The following is a 20,116-nucleotide window of genomic DNA, read 5'->3' as shown; positions in this document are numbered from 1 at the left end:
TCTCATCTCAATTAGACTTTTCCACCACGACTGATTCTTGCACCACGCAATTTCTTCCGTTTGGCAATTTCTTTTCCTTCTGCTTCGGTTTGTTGTGTCTTGTCGGCACTGAACCTTGGAAAGTAAGTTGGCCCCGAAGGCCCAATCTGTGTTGTGTGGGCCACCGTGATCGGTGCCGGTGCGTGGAAGAAGATTGGACAAAACAATTGACCCAGAAACCGAAGCACCCGAGACCATAATCGGTGCTGATCTTCTGGCACAGCAGCATTTGCACGCACGGTGTGTTATCAGTGGCCGTGCGCTTTTGCTTGTTCCACGGTCCATCTAGTGTTTCTTTTTCGGTTTTGTTTGTATGCCGAATGAAGAAGTTAGATAAGCATAACGGTGCGATTTTCGCCGACTGGCGCACCGACGGTAGTTGTATCGCTCGAGTGGAATTGTTTTTCGGAAGTTTTTTGGGTGGAGAATCCACATCTGCCGAAAACTGTCGGTCGGTACCGTAACCTACACGCACTTGTCTGCCAACAACTTCTTTCATTCCCGCTTTATCACACGATGGTTGAAACGATTTTTGGTTTTTCCCCTCGACAGAAAGCTAAGCAAGATCGGGATCCCCTACCACTAAGGTTTGCTGTCCTGCTGCTTTCCAGTCAGCAGCAGTCCGGAACGGACTGGACTGCACGGTAAATCTTTTAGATCATCGAAGTTCAAGTACAACTACAGTCTGTGATTATGTCGGAACTGGTGACCTCACTGGCCATCGGTCGGTAAGGGGGGAAAAACCCCATTTTTTTGCGCTTCCTTTCTTTCCAACCTTCCAGCAAAATAGGTTGATGTGGGTTGCCAGGTCAGGTTGCAAACGGGAGCGTGAGTTATTTTTTCACCTTACATCAAACCCTTTCAATGCCATTGACCGTTGAGAAAAAGTGCCCAGTGAAAAGGCCTTTAAATGATTTCCTTCCCAGTTTGAGGTTTAAAGCGCCATCGTTTGAAAGGCGCTTAGAGTGTTGTAATGTGCGTGTAACGCAAAGAATGGTATCTAATAAGACGAATGAAGAAAAAAAACAGTTGCTCTAAATTTATCAAACAAACAATCGAATTGCGGAAGGCTTTGTTTGGAACATTGGGCTATTTCTATTCTTCTTCCCATCCGTTGATTTCCCGCGTGGTGGTGGAGAAAATCAACCCCGCGAATGATTATTGGTCGGGTGATGTCTTACCAGACGTTGATTGGGTTCGATTGTTGGGTGAAGAAAAAAAAAATAGAAACTATCCATTAAAACCGCTACTAGCGTTCGTGTGTATGTTCGAGGGAGAACCGGTTGCACGGGTCGATCAAACAGGTGGTTCTCGAACAGTAATTATTTAATCGAAATCTAGTACAAATGAATATGAAACGGGCACGAGGCCACCCCGTGTTGTACTCTGTTTGGTGGTAAATCAGTACGTATGTTTGCTGGCCCCTTTTGCAAACAAAAGGGTTGTTTTGCCAAATAAAAAGGGATTTTGATTTTTTGGGGAAATGGTTTTGATGAGCCGGAAAATGGTCTGTCCAGCGTAGCAAACGAGCAAACGGGGCAGAATTGTTCTATTTTTGATCGAGTTTTATGTGCATGAGGTTTGTTTTTAAATAAAGGAATTGAATAATGATTAGATATTCAAGTCATGAAGATAAAATTCTAATAGAATATAATCTGGTTTAATTAATTTATGTTGTCAAAATTTTAATTATGTTTTAATAAAGAAACAAAGCCTAGGTAAAATAAAGAACAAAGAAAACGTCATTCTTTGATTCACGTCATAATAGATTTGATATGACAACTAATCTAATCACAAAAACCGACCTTTTGTATCATTTTTTGCTTTGTCCATGCTTTAATGTAATTTGTTCCTGCTCGGGGTGAAGATTAATCTATTGCTCTAAAACCTCATTTACTTTAGCGCTTTGTAAGAAACACTTGTAGTTCCAGCGATAACCTTCCATTGCCATCTTACACCCCCGGATGGGCTATAATTACCCAGTGCGTAGCCCTTTTCCATTCTTGCCGTTGGCACACTAACCACGGCGGAGCAGCAACACGGAACGGCATAAATCCCGCTACTTCTTTTGTTTGTGTGTTTTTGTGTGGCATTTTTCGGCTAGGAAAAGAAAAGGAAAGAAAAACAAACGGATAACGCCAGCAAGACAACTAGCAAACAGTAGTTTTTCGGGCATCCCGCTCAAGTGAGGCACATCTTGTCTGGTTAAGCCTAGACGAAAACCTTGTGCCATGTTGAAGGGAGACTTTTTTTTGGTATTATTTATTATTCGTATAGAAAAGAATTAGCTGTAGCTGTGTTTCGAGTTGTAATGGAATGGGCCGTCTGGCGTTTACATTCCAGAGCGGAAACCGGAGATCATGATTAGATCGCTAAGGATCCTCCAACGGTTTTTTTTTTGTTGGGAAGACTGGGTCAGCATTTGGGAACCATCGAGCTAAGGCAGCTCAAGAGTGCTTCAAAACCAACAAAACAACAGAGCAGAGTGCTTCTCTGTATCTGAAAAGGAGATTTTCTCCTCTCGGACCGAAATGTCGAAACGTTCATTGTACGAGACGTGGAGCTTCTTCGAGAAGAAACAGAAAGGAATTTCGGTGCAATATTTTCCCATGCCTTCCAAGGCATCTTCTCCGCTGAATGATGAATGGCGGGAGGTTTGCTTTTTATCGTGCTGTCGAAAAATTACTCAACAGATAACTAAACAACACGACGTTGGGCATACACCAAATAGAGCGTAAAAATTGTGCTAAAATATGTAGCAAATCAAGCAAAAAAAAACACTCCTTTCGAAGCCAAACAAATCAATGCGTTCAGTGCTTTTTGGGTGCAATGTGCACCATTAAACACAACATGTTCCACTGGAGGAGACTCCCCCGGAACGACACGTGCACCAAGTGGATGGTTTGGTAGGAAAGGTTTATTGCTTTGCGTGCATAAAATTTCCACCCAAAAAACAAATTCTCTCCCATTTACATTGCTGTTTGGTGTTATGAAAATACGCCTCAAAAATAGAAGCCACCCATATCAACAGTCCCTAAAACAGTGTCTGTGCTAATGATTATGTTTATGTTACTAGTTGAATTTTAAACTTTTGCAAACCTCATGCTTATGTGTATGTAACGCTAACGTGGTCAATATTGCCTTATGTGTCGTGTTTCGTTCAATTTAAGCGCCCTGCTTAAGGTAAGCGTCTGCCATTTCATTTGACCCAAGAACACCATTCTTGAGTTGCTAGGAGTGAATTTGATTGCAACATGGTACAATGAAATCACAACAACTGGAGGGGAGGTGTTGGGGGTCTTCATTTTGAAACTGCACCATATACGGTGTTCCTGTGGTAAGAACATTTCAATTCTCATTGCAGTCAATATGGTAATTGATCTTTCTGAACCACACGCGCCCGATTCATCAAATACGTTTGCCAATTGAATTTGAATTTATGAACCAATCAAAAGGGAAGGTGTTGTTTCTTATTATATGAGGGTATGAAGGAGTGTTCATAAATGGAATGGATGAATGAATTTGTTAACGAAATTTTGGCATCACAAAATATTATTCCTTCGTTATGGCAAACGTGTCAGATGATGAAGCAAAAGGGAGTTTTTTAAATGGAAACATATCGAGTGATTGCAATGCTGTGGCACATTATATTACAAAAGGTGGTTTATATTTATACTTATCTATTGTTTGATCTAAATTGGCTAAATTTAATCATTATTTTGTTTGGTTGATGATCATGCTACCCAAAATCTCACTCTGAATTAATGAAAAATAACTTTTTTAAGTCATTTTCCAAACCGTACAAACCTCCAACCTTACGATCCGCTAACGATGTTAATGGTGAGAAATCGTTTTCGTAATTCCATTTTTTTTTCTTCAAATAGGACCATCACCTCCGAAATGGGAAAGACGTGATGATGGCGAGCCCTCAACAAAATCACTTGAAAAGCTCAAACACGGTGCACCGATCGTTGTCGTCGTGCGCACCCGTGGAACTACGCCCCACAAAATTCGTCCGAAGCACGTCACGCGTGCCTCAAGTGGCAAACACGTGCAATATTTCGGTGCTTTTCGCGTTATGATTTATCGGGTTTCTTGCGTCAATATCGGCACGCTACTACACCAGTGGGGTTTTCAGGAGATACTTTGCTCAAGTAGCGCTGGCATTGCGTTTTGGAGAACCACTCGAAGGAAACGGAAGACGAAACACGTCGTCTCCTCGAAACGAAAATCAAACCACAGAACTTTTGGTGCGTGTGTGCGCAGGGTTTTTGCCGTAATATGGGCCAGCAAACGACTTACGGCCATGGAACGTGACGTGCCTCTAATGGAATGAACTGTTCGGGTCTTTGATACAAACCTTTCATGAATAGTAGTATTTTGGAGGTGTAAATGAAATCGTTGCTCTAGGATATCAGAAACAGGAAGAAAGTATAGAGCCGAAGGAATTATTTCGCCTTCAGTCCTAGAAGCACTATTTTCAACTTCCCCCCCAAAAACAAGCGCCATCGCTCGCCAGAGGGTGAGATGATATATCGCACAAACACTTGAATGGAAAGCAAAACAAACAAACAAAGTCCGGTCGAAAGGAAATGAAACGTTACTTTACTGTGGACGTAACGAGATTCTCATCTATGTGGTTGGTAATTTCAGCACAAAAGGGGCGTTAACAGTTAACATTAAAGTTACGGAGAGATAATGATTGAAACATGTACGTGACTAATGGGTATTAAGTTATGGCAAAACACTTTGAGACAGTTTTTGAAACAGTTTGTACGAGGTAACGAGCTCTAATGAGTTATGAGATAATCAATATTAAAGTTAGTTTTGATTTATTGATTGAGTTAGACATACAGCAATTCGATTGTGATATATTAATTGTATATTTTTGTATTGGACGAGACACAACAATTCGGTGTTGGGTTGACTTAGAGTACTTAGTCGATAGACATTTCTAATAATTGTGTGAATTTAGCTACAAGATCTCGTTCTCCTCTTATTCCTCTAATTACGTTTTTACTCTCTACTGAAACCTCTACTTCAGTGTACTCTACTGGTGTTTGTGATATAGTAGCACCGGTCTCTACAAAACAGAAATGGTTATCAAATCCCATCCGGATCGTACACCCGAACACAGGAATATTTCGCTTCTCTCTTCTTGGCTTAACGGCTTCTAAGGTCATGCCTGCCATTTCTGGATTCTTTCTCTCTTGTTGGCTTTAACGATCTAAGGTCTAAGGTCACGCCGGCAATTTCTGGCATACACGACTTATTTTACCTAGTAGCCGGATAGTCAGTCCTTGCTACGGGGGACGGTTTGAATGGGTTTTGGTACCCTATCCTGTCGTGAGGAACCGGCGCCGTTTATCACATACAGTACAGGGTTCCCGTTTATACCGCTTATGGATATTTAAAAGTAAATGAAAGCCAGAAATGGCAGGACAAGATCTCTGGAAGTTGTAGTGCCACAAAACAAGAAGAAAGTCTACTCAACTCAAGTCTTGTTACGGCATTTTTTATATAATGCATTACTGGAGATATCTTTTGGAGAAACCTGTAAAGTCACGCATCTCCACTTTTTCTATGAGAAAAATCCTCTCAAATAATATTATTGTATATTCAAGAAAAAATTGGTTATTGGTATTGGTATTGGGTATTGGGTATTGGTAAAAATTGGCTTCTATCCGTCTAGAAGTGTTATTAATAAAAATTGTACATTAATCCTAGACATTAGTTCACGCACGAATGATTGCACCCGGACATCAGTGCCATGTTTTCTGATTGCAGCCAGAAGTGCGATGCATTGTCCATTTGCACTTGTTACAATGCTTTTTCCAATGGTCATTAGGCGGTATAAACCCTTATCGCATACACGCACGCCCTGAACGCTTTGAGCTTGATAAGTAAACACATATTCCGTATCGTGGAACCTCACCTAATGCTTACCGGGCGTACCCATCGGTCGGGATTTTTGTCATTATTTCCTCACACAGTTGACACTTGCTTTGCTGGATGGGGAGGGAAGTTTTAGGAGAGGGTGGGTGGGTCGGGTTTGGGGGGAAGTTTAATTACCGATTATGGTCAACTGATAAAACAGAAGGTGTCCTCGCTGGAATGTCATTACCAAAGGTGTGGGAGAGGAGGAAGCCTAAGAGTTCTCACCAACCCCGGGGGGAAGCTTGATAGATAGTACGACGCCTAGACCTAACGCAATTCGCGCTATCTTTAGGGTGTGTGTGGTTGACGTAGTAGGACACGTATAGATAACGTGTCCCATTTTCCATTTGCTTCCCTGTTGAACCTGGAGCAGCAGGTCCGCGGATATCATCACAGGTAGTGATGGTTCCAACACGTTGGAATGGTTTATTAGTACATTAGTATAATGATCGTCACGTCATATGGTCGATATTTCTTCTCGTTTTTTTTTTGAAGCTAAAACATTCCAGCTTACATTCTTTGTTGTCCGATCTAAACCATTCCACGGACTTTGACTTTGAGTGTGACTGTGAAAACATAAAGCATTATTTATCTATCCAGCAAAAGAAAAAATAAATGCCGATCCTAACTATTGCCTGCTTTGTGAGTTCTAAGCCGACGGTATACGCTAAGGTAAACATACGCTCGTGACCATATGGAGCAAACAGCAAATTAAACAGGCAGTTTCTGCTGGACTACGTCCAAACTTTGTCCCACAGGAGTGTTGGTTGTGTGTTTTGCTGGAACTATACCAAGCCACACGAAACTGACCTCTTCCTCTCCCGATGGAGCTTGCCCACTGCATTAGGGCGGGGGGAATATATGGTTTTAGGGATAATTGGAGTGTTTCCGTTTTGGAGCAATTCCCGAACGGATCGCGTGTCCATTTTGACGGCGTTTTTGTGCGCCATGATGCACCGAACAGTTTTAACGCAATTTTTTGCCAAATCAAACACGGTGGGGAATAATTAAAGAAATATTTAAGTTTTTCTTCTTCGGATGTTTGTCTTTATAATTGCTTTTTGGAATCGCAGGTAGAAATGCAATTAATATTTATTTTTCAATTTTCATCCGTGTAATAGCTTTAGTTAATTGTCGTTTTTTTTAAGTTGTATATTCAAACAGTCGATCCTCAAACATATTACCCACACTGTGATTTTTGCTTAGAAACAGAGTGCTTCCTTTACTCAGCTCGGGTCATTTTGGATGAAATTTTGTGGCCATTTTGTGGCCAATGGCGTGTATAAATCAGCAACCGCCACCATTTAAACGTGGCAACGCTAAAGATTGACGTTGATCAAGACGTACGACGCGGAACTCAACCCTTTTGTTACGCCAAACATACATGAGAAGCTTCAAGGGAATGAGGAAGAGAATTTGGCTGTAACCTGTGTGTTTTTCCAGAAGATTTCCCGTTTCTTTGCCTTCGGTGTAAATGCGTATGGCAATAGAATGTGTTTATTTTATGTTCCTCCTCTAGGGCATGGCGTTGCTTCCTCACACGACTTCGTGTGACCTATTTGACCATCTGCTAGTGTTTGATTTAGTGCAGTAGGGCAGAGTTATCGCTTCCTTTAGTTTAGATTTGTGGTTAGGAATTTAGAATCCCATTAAAAAGCAAGCGGGATTAAACTGTGAAGCCAAACCGTAAATAAATTCTTGTTATTTTGTTTTTAATTCCAATATCCATGCTGCGGCATAATGTTCCACACTTTAGCTAGTTATTGGCTTCAACCATTTTGGTATGACCATTAATGACTTTAGCAACAAGTGCCTTCTCCGGTTTGTCGTGTGTGTTCTGTGTCACTTGTCGCGATGATTTATATGATGCCGCATATTGCGCAAGCAGCAGAAAAATGTGTGGTTAGATTTCCGGCCTTCCCTAACCTTTGGGGGTAAGGAAGACATATTGAGGGGAAAAACGATCCGCTGTCACGCTATTGCGGCTTGCGTTTTATGGAGACGTGCTAGTCGTTTTAATCCTAGAATGGTAATTTCGTAGCAAGGAATTTCGCTTGCCCCTCATGCCATTCTGCTGCCGACTCGGAAGGAAGACACCATCGGGTTTGTCGTCCGGAGAGGGTTCATATATATTTTTTTTTCTTCTTCTAATCCTGTCCCACCTACCCCGATGTGTGCTGCTACCACTTACACAACTGGCTCGCTCGTTACGGTGTGGTAAGCACATTTTTGTGTGTCATTTTTCAATTGACCATCGCTGGCGGAAGGGCAATTTGTGCACACCGGAATGTGGTCTTGATTTGCGAAAGAATTCAATGTAATTGAATGCAGATTGTGTGCCATTCGCAGACCGGCGGTACATTAGGCAGTGGAGGAACACGTGTTGGGTATCGTGTTGATGAATGATTATGCAGGCATTTGCTTTACTTTTTGGCACCAAAAAGAAAAAAACAGAAGGAAAGACATAAATACACATCAAACCCGTCTGTTAGAAAGGCGTATCTTCATTGCTCTGAATTGCTTTCGATTTTTTTTATATGGTTAAATAACCTTCCGAATTATCTGGAACCTGGAAAGCCAAAAAAAACAAATATTGTCCAAAAACTCGCACCCAGAGAGAGCGAGAGAGAGAAGCGTTTGTGACTCATCCTTTAGAGTTACCGATGCACTTAGCAAAGTGTGATAAAGCTTTTGTCGTTTTTTTTTGCAGGAAATTGTTGTGCTTCTTGATGATGCGTTATCGGTGTTGAACTTCACTTAGGGTGGAAGATAGGGTGGAGCGGGAGAAGGAGAGGGCGAATAATTTACGACTGTGTGATAAAAATACTGATAAACTTGACCCGTTAAAGGGAAGATGAGTGTTAAGTATTGAACTAGGTATGCAAAGACGGACTAAAAACTAGAATTATAGCAAACTAATACCAACACACACATTGTAAGAATTAAGAATAAAGATCAGTTGCAATTCAGACCCCGAACGGTTAATAAGTTATATTTTCGCTAACGCAATTCGCTAACATAAAATTTGGTCCTTCGAACCGGATCATTGCGTAAAACTGGTAACTTTTAATCGTTGTAAGTTCAAACAAGTGCATAATGTCGAATCCGGAAGTTTCCACATTTACCGGAATGCAAGCTACATCCAGTCCAAAGGAATCGATGACGAGTGTAGTAAAACGGTGTCAAACACATTTAATGCGTAGAATGGACTCTCTTATGAACGCTATCCAAGCGGCAAACGATGCCGATTATTCGTATGTGAAAGAGTGGACCGAACAGCTCAACACAATAGTGTCCGCGTATGAGTCGAAGCACGCATCGCTATTGGAGACAGTGGATGCTGCGCAGTGGGAGGAAGAAGAGCAGCGCTATGAAGTGTTTGATCGGCGTCGCTTCGAAGTGTCGGTACTATTAAAAAGGCGCGAATCCGATCTGTGTGCGTGTAGCCCAGAAACGCAGGAAACAAGTGTGTCGAACCCAAGATCAAAGGTGCGGTTACCGGAGATTCCACTTCCCAACTTTAACGGCGCTTGGGAAACCTGGCCTACGTTTCGTGACGCGTTTACCAGCATGATCGACGGACACCCGAAATTATCAGATGTGGATAAATTAATTTATCTAAAACGCGTGGTGTCAAAAGAGGCAGCGCAGTTGATCGACGCAGTGGAAACGACAGCGGCGAATTATAGTGTGGCTTGGGAGCTGTTGAAAAATCGCTACGAGAATAAGAAGGTGTTAGTGCGACGCTATTTAGATGAGTTGTTCGCCATGTCACCGGCAAAGCGGGAAGGCTACGAGACGCTCACCATTTTGATCGATGGATTCGAGCGGACCATCAAAATGGTGGAAAAGCTTGGAATTTGCACCAAAGGCTGGAGCGTTCTGTTAGCGCACATGTTATGCGACAAATTAGATCCCACCACGCGAAAAGAATGGGAAACTCATCATAGAAGCATCGAGGTAGCGAACTATGACGAAATGGTGCAATTTCTTAGAGAACACGCCTTGGTGTTACAGGCTTTGCCTCGTGGTCTCGCAAAGGATCTCCCGTCTCACGCACACACTAACCACAGTCGACAAAAATGGAAGCCAACGTGTGCGTCAGTGAATGTAATGGAAAGGAAATGCTTATTTTGCAAAGTAGATAGCCACTCAGCCTTCAAGTGTCAGACTTTCCGAAACTTACCCGTACATCAACGATACGACATGGTGAAGGAGAAAGGTCTCTGTATAAACTGCTTGGCGTCAGACCACCGCGTGAGGGATTGTGCTTCCAGTGCGTGTCGTGTTTGCAAGCTGAAGCATCACACTATGCTGCACAGGTCCCCGAGTGAGCAACAGCCATCTTCTGACATCAGTGTTCCCGAAACAACTGCGCCCAGTGATTCAACGAGATCGTCTGTGACACCCTATTCTATCGAACCGGCCAACAACGTCATGCTTACACCGACTGAACCAGAACCTTTAACAACTGTATTGCTCCCAACTGTTCTGGTGACCATCATCACCTCGAACGGCAACAAGATGATAGCACGAGCATTACTGGATGGTGGGGCGCAAGTTAACCTCATCACCGAGCGAGTAGTACAAGGATTACGAGCACAACGGCAACGGGATCATCTGTCGATTGGAGCAGTGGGCAAATCCAACCAGACCTCATCACATTCGGTAAATGTAGTGATTCAGTCCCAGTGTACTAATGTTAAATTTCCTTTAAGGTTGCACGTACTGCCGGAGATAATGTGGAACCTTCCGGCGGCTAATGTCGATAAGCAACAATGGAAAATACCACCGAATATTAGGCTGGCCGACCCGACATGTGGAGAGGTTGGAGCGATCGATATGCTCCTCGGTAGGGAAGTGTATAACGAAATATTGTTAGACGGTTTGGTCAGACTTCGTTCGGAAGATAATAGCTTGATGCTACAAGAAACGCTATTGGGTTGGGTAATGTCTGGAAAGGCTTCATTAGAAAGAAGATGCGTACCAAGAAGTCTTGTCAATATTACGTGCAGAACAGAATCATTAGACGAACAACTTTGCAAATTTTGGGAACTTGAAGCGTGTCAGTCATCGAACATATTTTCCCCCGAAGAATCTCAATGCGAATCGATTTTTGAAAGTACAACTACCCGCGGATCGGATGGAAAGTTTGTAGTAGCATTGCCAAAACATGAAGTAAAGATAAAGAAGTTAGGTTGCTCGTACGAAATCGCAAAGCGACGACTCCATTCGCTGAATCGTCGTCTAAAAGCCAATCCTGAATTGAAAACACAATATAAGGAATTTCTAGATGAATACGTAGGGTTAGATCATATGGAAGAAGTCGGTTTCGAACCTATACGCGAATCGCCTACGTATTATATGCCACATCATTGCATTGTTAAACCGGATAGCCTTACAACCAAGCTAAGGGTTGTTTTTGATGCCTCTTGTGCAACAGATTCAGGAGTTTCGTTGAACGATACTTTATTAGTTGGCCCTGTTATTCAAGATGACCTGATCAGTATCATAATGCGCTTTCGTTTCCCAAGATACGCATTGACGGCTGATATCGAGAAAATGTACAGACAAATATGGATAAGAGATGCCGACCGTCCTCTCCAACGCATTCTTTGGGGAGATGAAGCAAGTGGAATTCGAGAATTTCAACTAAAGACAGTGACGTATGGTACCTCGTCTGCTCCATATTTAGCGACAAAATGTCTTCAAGCACTTGCCAACAAGTCCAGTCTATCGCATCCGGTAGCTTCAAAGATTTTGTCGTCGGATTTTTATATGGATGATCTGATTAGCGGAGTAGACACGGTGAACCAAGGAAAACTCCTCTGCAGAGAATTATCTGACTTACTGCATTCGGCAGGGTTTCATCTGAGAAAGTGGGCTTCTAATTCGGCGCAGATACTGAATACACTTCCGCCCGACCTTCGAGAAATGGGCTCGGAACTTTTGATCGATCCTCACAAGTCTATTAAAACACTTGGTCTTAAATGGACTCCAGCGCAAGACATACTTATCTTCAGTATCCCAAAATGGAATAAGGATGATCAAATCACTAAACGAACTGTGGTATCAGATGCAGCTCGTCTGTATGATCCTTTGGGACTGATTGGCCCAATCATAATTATAGCAAAATGTTTCTTGCAAGTTCTTTGGGAAAGAGGTGTAAAGTGGGACGAACCGCTAGAAGAGGAGTTAAGAGAGAAATGGATGCACTTTAAGCAAAGCATTGTAGACATAAAGGATATCGCTGTACCACGTCGAGTAGTTACGGAAGAAACGAATATCGTAGAAGTACATGGCTTTAGTGACGCCTCTGAGAAGGCATACGGTGCCTGCATTTACCTACGCACGATTACCGCAGATGGACGAATCTCAGTAGAGCTACTGTGTGCAAAATCAAGGGTTGCACCTATAGAAAACGGCAAAAGGCAAAAGAGGGTGACGTTACCAAGGCTAGAACTGTCAGGAGCTTTACTACTATGTCATCTGTGGCAGAAGGTGAAATCGAGCACTAAACGCGAAATGAAGAGTGTATTCTGGGTAGATTCGACAATTGTACTGCACTGGATCGCTGGTAATCCTTCCCGAGGGAAACCCTTCGTTGCAAACAGGGTTTCGGAAATCCAACACCTTACGGATAAAACGCAGTGGCATCATGTGTCAGGGGAAGAAAACCCAGCAGATATCATATCTAGAGGTATGTTACCCAGCGAACTCAAGAACAATGAGGTTTGGTGGCATGGTCCAAAATGGCTGAGTCAGGAGCTCCAATGAGCATCACGAACAGCCATTTCAAATGCAAACTTCACAGCAGAGCAATTGGAAGAGCGAGTCATAGTATCGGTTGCTAAATCGAAAGGCCCAAGCCCGGTGTTCATGCTTCGATCGTCGTATACAGCCTTAGTGCGGTTAGTAGCGTATATGCTCCGCTTCCGTTACAATAGTCAAAGAACGAACCGATACCAACGACGAATAGGATTGCTGACGCTTTCTGAACTACATCAGGCCACAAATGTACTAGTTCGGTTAGCACAATCGGAAACATTTGGAGAAGAAATATTAAGTCTTAAAGATGGTCAAGTTAAAGCAACATCTAAGATGAAATCGCTTGCACCCATATTAGTGGATGGTATTATATGTATCGGAGGTAGACTTCGGAATGCTCCAGTTTCGTACACTCGCAAACATCCAATCATATTGGACCCCAATCATCCTCTTACCCTACTCATCATGAACGCATATCATCGTCAATTTCTGCATGCAGGTCCCCAATTGCTTCTAGCTCTAGTTCGTGAAAAATTCTGGCCACTTCGGGCGCGCAACCTAGCACGAAAAGTAGTACATAATTGTGTAAAGTGCTACCGTACCAAACCTACGTGCCTGGAACAGATGATGGGCGACCTACCACCAGAAAGGGTCACACCAACCTTTCCGTTCCTCAATACTGGAGTCGATCTATGTGGGCCGTTCTGGTATCGTCTCGCACCTCGCAAGTCTACAACTATTAAGGGTTACGTCGTAGTTTTTATATGTTTGGTAACCAAGGCAGTACACGTGGAATTAGTAGCTGATTTATCAACACAGGCGTTTCTTGCAGCCCTTAAGCGCTTCGTGGCTCGACGAGGAAAGCCAGCATTGATAGAATGCGACAACGCAAAAAACTTTCGAGGAGCAGCTCGCGAGCTAAAGGAACTGTACGAGTTTTTTAAAACACAACAATCTCGAGATGCCATTATAAGTCATTGTACTAACGAAGGAATTGAATTCAAATTCATTCCCCCACGTGCCCCAAATTTTGGAGGATTATGGGAAGCGGCCATAAAAAGTCTAAAAAAACACCTGAAGTGCACAATTGGAGCAGCGATCCTTCTAAGGGAGGACCTCGAGACCTTGTTAATTCAAATCGAGGCCTGTTTGAATTCCCGGCCACTTACGCAGTTATCGACAGATCCTGAAGATTTGGAAGCGCTTACACCGGGACACTTCCTAATCCATCGCAGTACTTACAAAGAACGGAGAGTATCGGCGAGCTATCTCTAAAATATGCGTATTACCCATCCAAGGCGAGAAATAGTTAGGGACATGCGGAACTCAAACGAATAGTAGTAGAAAGTAAACTTTCCACGGGGGGCGGCATGTTAAGTATTGAACTAGGTATGCAAAGACGGACTAAAAACTAGAATTATAGCAAACTAATACCAACACACACATTGTAAGAATTAAGAATAAAGATCAGTTGCAATTCAGACCCCGAACGGTTAATAAGTTATATTTTCGCTAACGCAATTCGCTAACAATGAGAATCACGAAAAAGAAACACTTTATTCTTCACTCGCTCTAATTACCACTGGGAGGAGAGATTCAACAGTTTGCATGACTTTTGTTCAGTTTTTGTTCTTGCATGTTTCAATCACCCAATGAGTTTTACCACATTTTATGAAAATATTGCAAAAAACTTTTATTGTATGATTTTAGTAACATTTCTTTAATGTTTTAAAATTGATCTTAAATATTTTTTAGTGCAATTTATCTCATTTACATGTTTTTCTCTGATCCAAACAAAAAAGTAAAATTAAGTTCAATCACCTATTTCTAAACACTGGCCGTTATCAGCCATTGTTTACACACCGAAATTAGTTTCGCAATCATAATTTGCCTTCCAGTAAAGAACTGGTGAAAAAAAACTTTTTGATAGTAACGATAACCAAAAAGCCCACACCCATTTTGGTACCGTTTACATCACATGTTCCGCTCGTTACACGTTTTATGTTACCTTCGCTATTTAGTGCAAACAAGATAGAATACATTCATTTAGCACATGTTTTGTTAGCAAATAGCAAAAAAAAAGACCAGTGTTTGACCGGGAAGTCCCGAATGAAGGCGATAAGTTTCTTTATTATCAGAACCGGATGTGTTACCGCGGTAGGGTTGATTTGTCTAATGTTTTCCGGCTTTTAATTCCGGATCTGGTACGGTACGATCGGTGCAAGTGTGCGAAACGTTTGGCGCTCTTGTTTGTTTCTGCAGACGTTGATAAACGTCTGTTTGAGATTTGAGCTGTCAACGATTATGGTTGAGGTTTTGTGATGGATTATTGTGGGACGCGATATTGGAAGTTGATAATTGATTTCATCCCTTAAATCGAACCGTTCCAAAGGGGAGGGTAGGACACAAGCCTTTTGGGATAGATGGAAACAGCAGTAGATTAGTTGACCCCTCTAGGAGGTGGACTTGTTGACGCGTTATTCGTGTTAACCTTTGATACATTCCTGTTACAAATTACTATCTATCATTCCAATCATCAATTAATCCTCTACCTTTATCTAATGTGTTTTTTTATCTCTTTTTTATCTTTTTTAGGAACAGTCCTCTCATTCGTAATGGTACTGTGGGGTCCACAAAACAAACGCAACCCGATGTCATTACGCTGAAACCTTAAGAAGCAGGACGTTAGCATTGTTTCGTTTTCGTTCTCCGATTACATGTTTTACAACAGAAAATGTAAAAAGTGTTACAGTTTGTGATGTTTTCCACCTTTGTCACTATCTATTTCTAATTGCGTTACAGCACGTGCGTGAGTGAATGAAGAAAATTATTGTGCAGTGTGTTGAGTGAATTCCGTGCCCGAAAGTGTGTAATGCTACATGTAGCTGCATTATAAGCTGCATTATAAGTGCAACATTTTATAGCAAGTGATCAGTCATCATATCGATGCAGTAGTAGATCAAGTAGTGAAACACCGAGTATAAAAGGAATCCTCCAAACAGAGGAAGAGAGCGAGAGTGAGAGTGTGTGTGTGTCCGTGTGGCTGACGGTACAAAGTTTCCGGACGGCACTGTACTACCCCATCATACTATACCATATCGTCGTGAATGACACTAATAGGGCCAGGCGCCCCAGGAATGGCATTTATGATGAAGAAGAAAAAGTACAAGTTCTCGGTGGAGCTCCACCTGGAGGAGCTGGTGGAGGTACCGTTCCTGAATGCGGTGCTGTTTGCGAAGATCCGTCTGCTGGACGGCGGCTCCTTCCAGGAGCACAGCAATAGGTAAGTTCCGTACAGTTTTATATGTAACCTGTGTCTGATTGGTTCTAACAGGCGCGTGGGCTCCACGTGGAATGTTGGGTAGTTGGGCTGTTTTGTTATTGTGACATGCTTACACGACTTGCATCATTATTGCTGGCCGGTGCTTTCTTACTTATTGCACAGCTGCTGCAGTTACACCCTAACTGTTCTAGACAAGTGACCGCGCTTGGTCGGCAAATGGATGGGTTTTATTGTATGTGCGCAGTTCTACCGTTTGGCACGTGCGTTTTTCCCTTCCATTTTGTTGATGGCACATGTCAACACATGTGTCATGGGATGATGATGATGATGGAAGTGGATCATTTCATTTTAACCTAACAATGTTGGAGCCATATTTGTACATTTTGTGATAAAGATTTTCGATGACGGTACGATAAGTTACTGGAAATTATACTAATGATCAGGGGCGGATCAAGCGTTACGCAAAGTAAGCGGCCGCGGGGGGCCTCGAGCTGATAGGGGGCCTCGAAGCAGCGATTGTACCTAATATTTTCTTGGAGAGGCCCCGAAAGACGACAGAACACAGGTAACGGAGCCCGAGCAGAAGTCCGTTTTCCAATGATGATATGAAGAATCAAGGCCCCAGAAATATCAATGGGTTGTTTTTCCTTCAAAATCATATGCGAGCGCGTTTTGGCTAAGGCTATTTCCCTGAGCACCCCCCCCCCCCCCCCCCCCCTTGGCTGCGTAGTTGTAGGGGCCTCGAGCAAGTACGGTAGGGGCCTCCAAAAATGAGTCCCCCCCCCCGGTCAGTACTTTTGAAAACACTTTACTCCCCGGTCATTTTTTTCAAAATTCAGCTGTCGATAACAGTGCGACCATAATTTTAGGGCCCCAATTACCATTCCGCTTAGGGCCTCCGACAAGCTTGATCCGCCACTGCTAATGATAACGTTGCAATGATGCTAACGAACGATCGTCTTGAAAATTGATCAATTTTAATACAAATGGTTGTTCAACGAATCAGAAAAATAAGATAAATTAAAATCCATTAAATCAAATTCAGTTATTAACTATAGTAAATTAGTTATCGCAATTATTCTGAGGTATGTCTTGGGTGTTGAGTACCTGAAAGTATGCAATATTACCAATTTTGAGGGAGTAAGCGACATTTAGCAGGTAGTGTTAAGAAATTGTTGAACATTTTTTAATGAAATCGTTTTAAATTGGATGATTTAAAAAAAATCAACAGACTGATAATTAGTGCTTTTTATTCTTAAGCGAATACCACTGACCAAAATGGAACCGTCAGTCAGTTTGCAACAGTATGTTAATTTGTCTTTTTATCAAAATATTACAACAAAAACAGTGAAACAAATATAGGCATCAATCGTCCTACTTTTTCGAAATGTACTACACTTCGATATTCATCAACCATTTTTGGGACAGGTGCTAAACAAAACCGCTCATTTATTTATCACTTATTTGTGAATTGGTTGTTTACCACTGCGTTGGAATATTTTTGGCAACCATTGTAGATCTACCCCTTTGTGTCCGTAAAAATATTCGCATGTTGTAATTATTTCACAACTCTTGTCTCTTGACTCTTGAACCCCGTTTTGTCGTAGTTTTATATTGAGAGAAATTAAACAAAAAAATAGTTTATTTAACTATCACAAATCAAAGCAAAAGTTTCAATGCGACAGCGGATGTAATGGTTTGTAAATTCCGATTCAACGGATATGTTTGCCAACGAAAGCGATTTAACGGAAGAAAAGGGTGGACAAAAACCCTTTCCATCCCTTTTTTTTCAACAATGCGAGGTTATTGCCGGTGTCGCCGAAAAGCCGATCGAAAAGGGGGAAAAAAAACATTTAAACCATTTGGCCCAAAACCCCGTTTCGTTTGCTACAAAACCAGAACCGATTTAACTGCTCCATGATGACGTCCTTCGTAAGACCGATCCTAGCGAGCGTGCTTCGGCTGTTCTGATGTGGTCGGAACCCACCGCAAAAAGGTCGCCCGTGAAAGGCTCCGGGCCCGTGCCAGTTCTGGTGGCGGTTTAGCCGTTGTTGTGGTTGTTGTTCGTAAGGAAGCCAGTTCTCGGGAGGTGGTGAAGCGTCGCAAAAATCGCCCAAAGAGCGAACGTCATGAAAACGCGCCGACGAGAGGAGACTGACCAACCAACCTTGAAACGGTCGCAACCTTGCGTCATTGTAAAATTCAAACCAGTTTACAAGCATAAATCCGTTTTCTGTGACGTCGGTATGGGGTTTTTTGTATGCCATTTCGGAGAACGAGTGCGTACCGTGGCGTATGTTTGCCTCGATCTCATTTATGAAATGATGTTGTTATTTTTTTTTACTAACTTAATTTTTTTTTGCTACGATAAAATAATACAAGCCGGTACAAATCGTTGCTAAAGCGTGCAAAACATGTTAGTGAAAAAATGAATGACCTTTACGATTCGATGCTTCTTTGTAGTGTAATAATAGAAATCACTTATTTGTTAGTGTTTCATTCAATCACATTACGACATTAAACTGTAAATCAAAAAGTAATCTCATTTTGTATTTTTATCCTCCGCTCCGCCTAGCTGATGAGTAGTTTAAATTTTTTAAATACTTATTTTGTGGAACATTTATTATGGTAATTATTAGTACCTTTGATCAAGCTTGATCACCAGAAAATGTTGATCACCATTTTAAGCACACCGTGAACAAGTTCCCAAAACCGGAAGAAAAGAGAATGTTCATACATATGCATAAGCAGCCATATTTATGGACCTGTTTGGAACACTGTTTTTGACTATACAGCGCTTTAAGCATGTGTATCAATTCAGCTATTCAGAGATTGTGTCAGAAATTGCTGCATGCGGTCATCGCAAGTTCTGTCTGTCTCGCTAAATGATACAAAATAAAGTATCCAACGGCACCATCAGCTGTGTACGATCAAGTAGAAGATGCATCCGATAAAAAAGGAAAGGAAAAAAAATCGAATTGACTGCACCAACACCGATGGCAGCGAATATTGCAGTGGTGAAGCATACACTAACACCAAAGCAACAGAAAACCACCCCAAAAACGCTAAAAGTAACCCCCACGGGTTGCTGTGGTTATGATCGACAATGAACTGTCATCGACGGTACACGCACGCATATGTACACGCCATCGAAGATGACGTGTGCCCATGGTTCAGCGTTACTAGAACACACATACACCAGTCTGTTGGTGGAAGCTGCTCTTTGACCATAGCGAAACAGAATGTGCGATGCTGTAATTAATGAAAATGCTCTTTTCAACAACAACAAAAAAACGGTACGAACGACATCGAAGCAGCAGCGCCATAACTGCCTGGTTTGGAACATAAGCAAGGTATTTCCTGAGTACATAGTCTGGGTACCATTCGAGATAGAAATACTCGGATTCTTCACTTCACCCTACGTCAACGTAGGTGCGCTGGTAGGTGCAATAAAATAAATATCAGTGTCGCGGTTCATGCTTAATGCTAACGATCCGCCCGTTTACTACACCCGTTCTAATGCGTTTTGCGGTTCGGAACCTTCCCTGTGCACAGCCGCAAGGGCCAAAAGTGTCAAGAACTAGACCGCTCGGTGATTGTTGTTTTGACATGGTGCGACCGAGTAACGAAGAAAAAAAAATACTCCGTTTATCTGGGTCAGCAAACGATTTGATGGAAGAGAAAATTGGCAGTTTGGTTTTGGAGTGGGATGGGATTTGAAACGAGAACTACTGATCTGAAGGAAGTGATCTTTTTTTTTTACTATAGGGCACAGACCCAGCTTAAAGGAAGTGATTTTTTGCTTGTTTAACATAATTTGTTTTTTTTTTGTATTGAGTAGGTTTTTTGAATATTAAATGAATGAGGCATACTTCAATGTGAGAGTAGGTTAATCTTATTAATAAAATATTTTGTGAACAGAATAAATTTTTGAGAAATTTTCTAGATAATTTTTTTTAGGAAAACATTACTTAATCCTAAAGATACTTAAGCGCTGTATTCTGTTCGTTTGAGTACAATTTATACCGATTAGATTATTCATCCTTAAAGATTGATTAAAAAGTGTGATATATAATGAACAGTTTGACA

General features: G+C 41.9%; 1 protein-coding gene across 9 annotated transcripts in view; it reads left to right on the top strand.

Annotated features, from left to right (window-relative positions):
• LOC125766578 (nuclear pore complex protein DDB_G0274915) overlaps nucleotides 1-20,116 on the top strand; it is an 80,337-nt gene that overhangs the window by 25,603 nt on the left and 34,618 nt on the right. For 8 of the 9 annotated variants that reach the window (XM_049432670.1, XM_049432677.1, XM_049432675.1 and 5 more), the window contains exon 2: nucleotides 15,340-16,027. In XM_049432670.1, the coding sequence (XP_049288627.1) occupies nucleotides 15,852-16,027 (176 nt within the window). In that variant the 5' untranslated portion in view covers nucleotides 15,340-15,851. The remainder of the gene's footprint in view (nucleotides 1-15,339; nucleotides 16,028-20,116) is intronic. The other variant, XM_049432669.1, reaches the window with a different exon arrangement.

Source organism: Anopheles funestus, chromosome 2RL (genome assembly GCF_943734845.2).
Source record: "Anopheles funestus chromosome 2RL, idAnoFuneDA-416_04, whole genome shotgun sequence".
NCBI lineage: Eukaryota > Metazoa > Arthropoda > Insecta > Diptera > Culicidae > Anopheles > Anopheles funestus.
The sequence above is the reverse complement of the archived record's forward strand: the minus strand, read 5'-3'. Positions and strand labels throughout refer to the sequence as shown.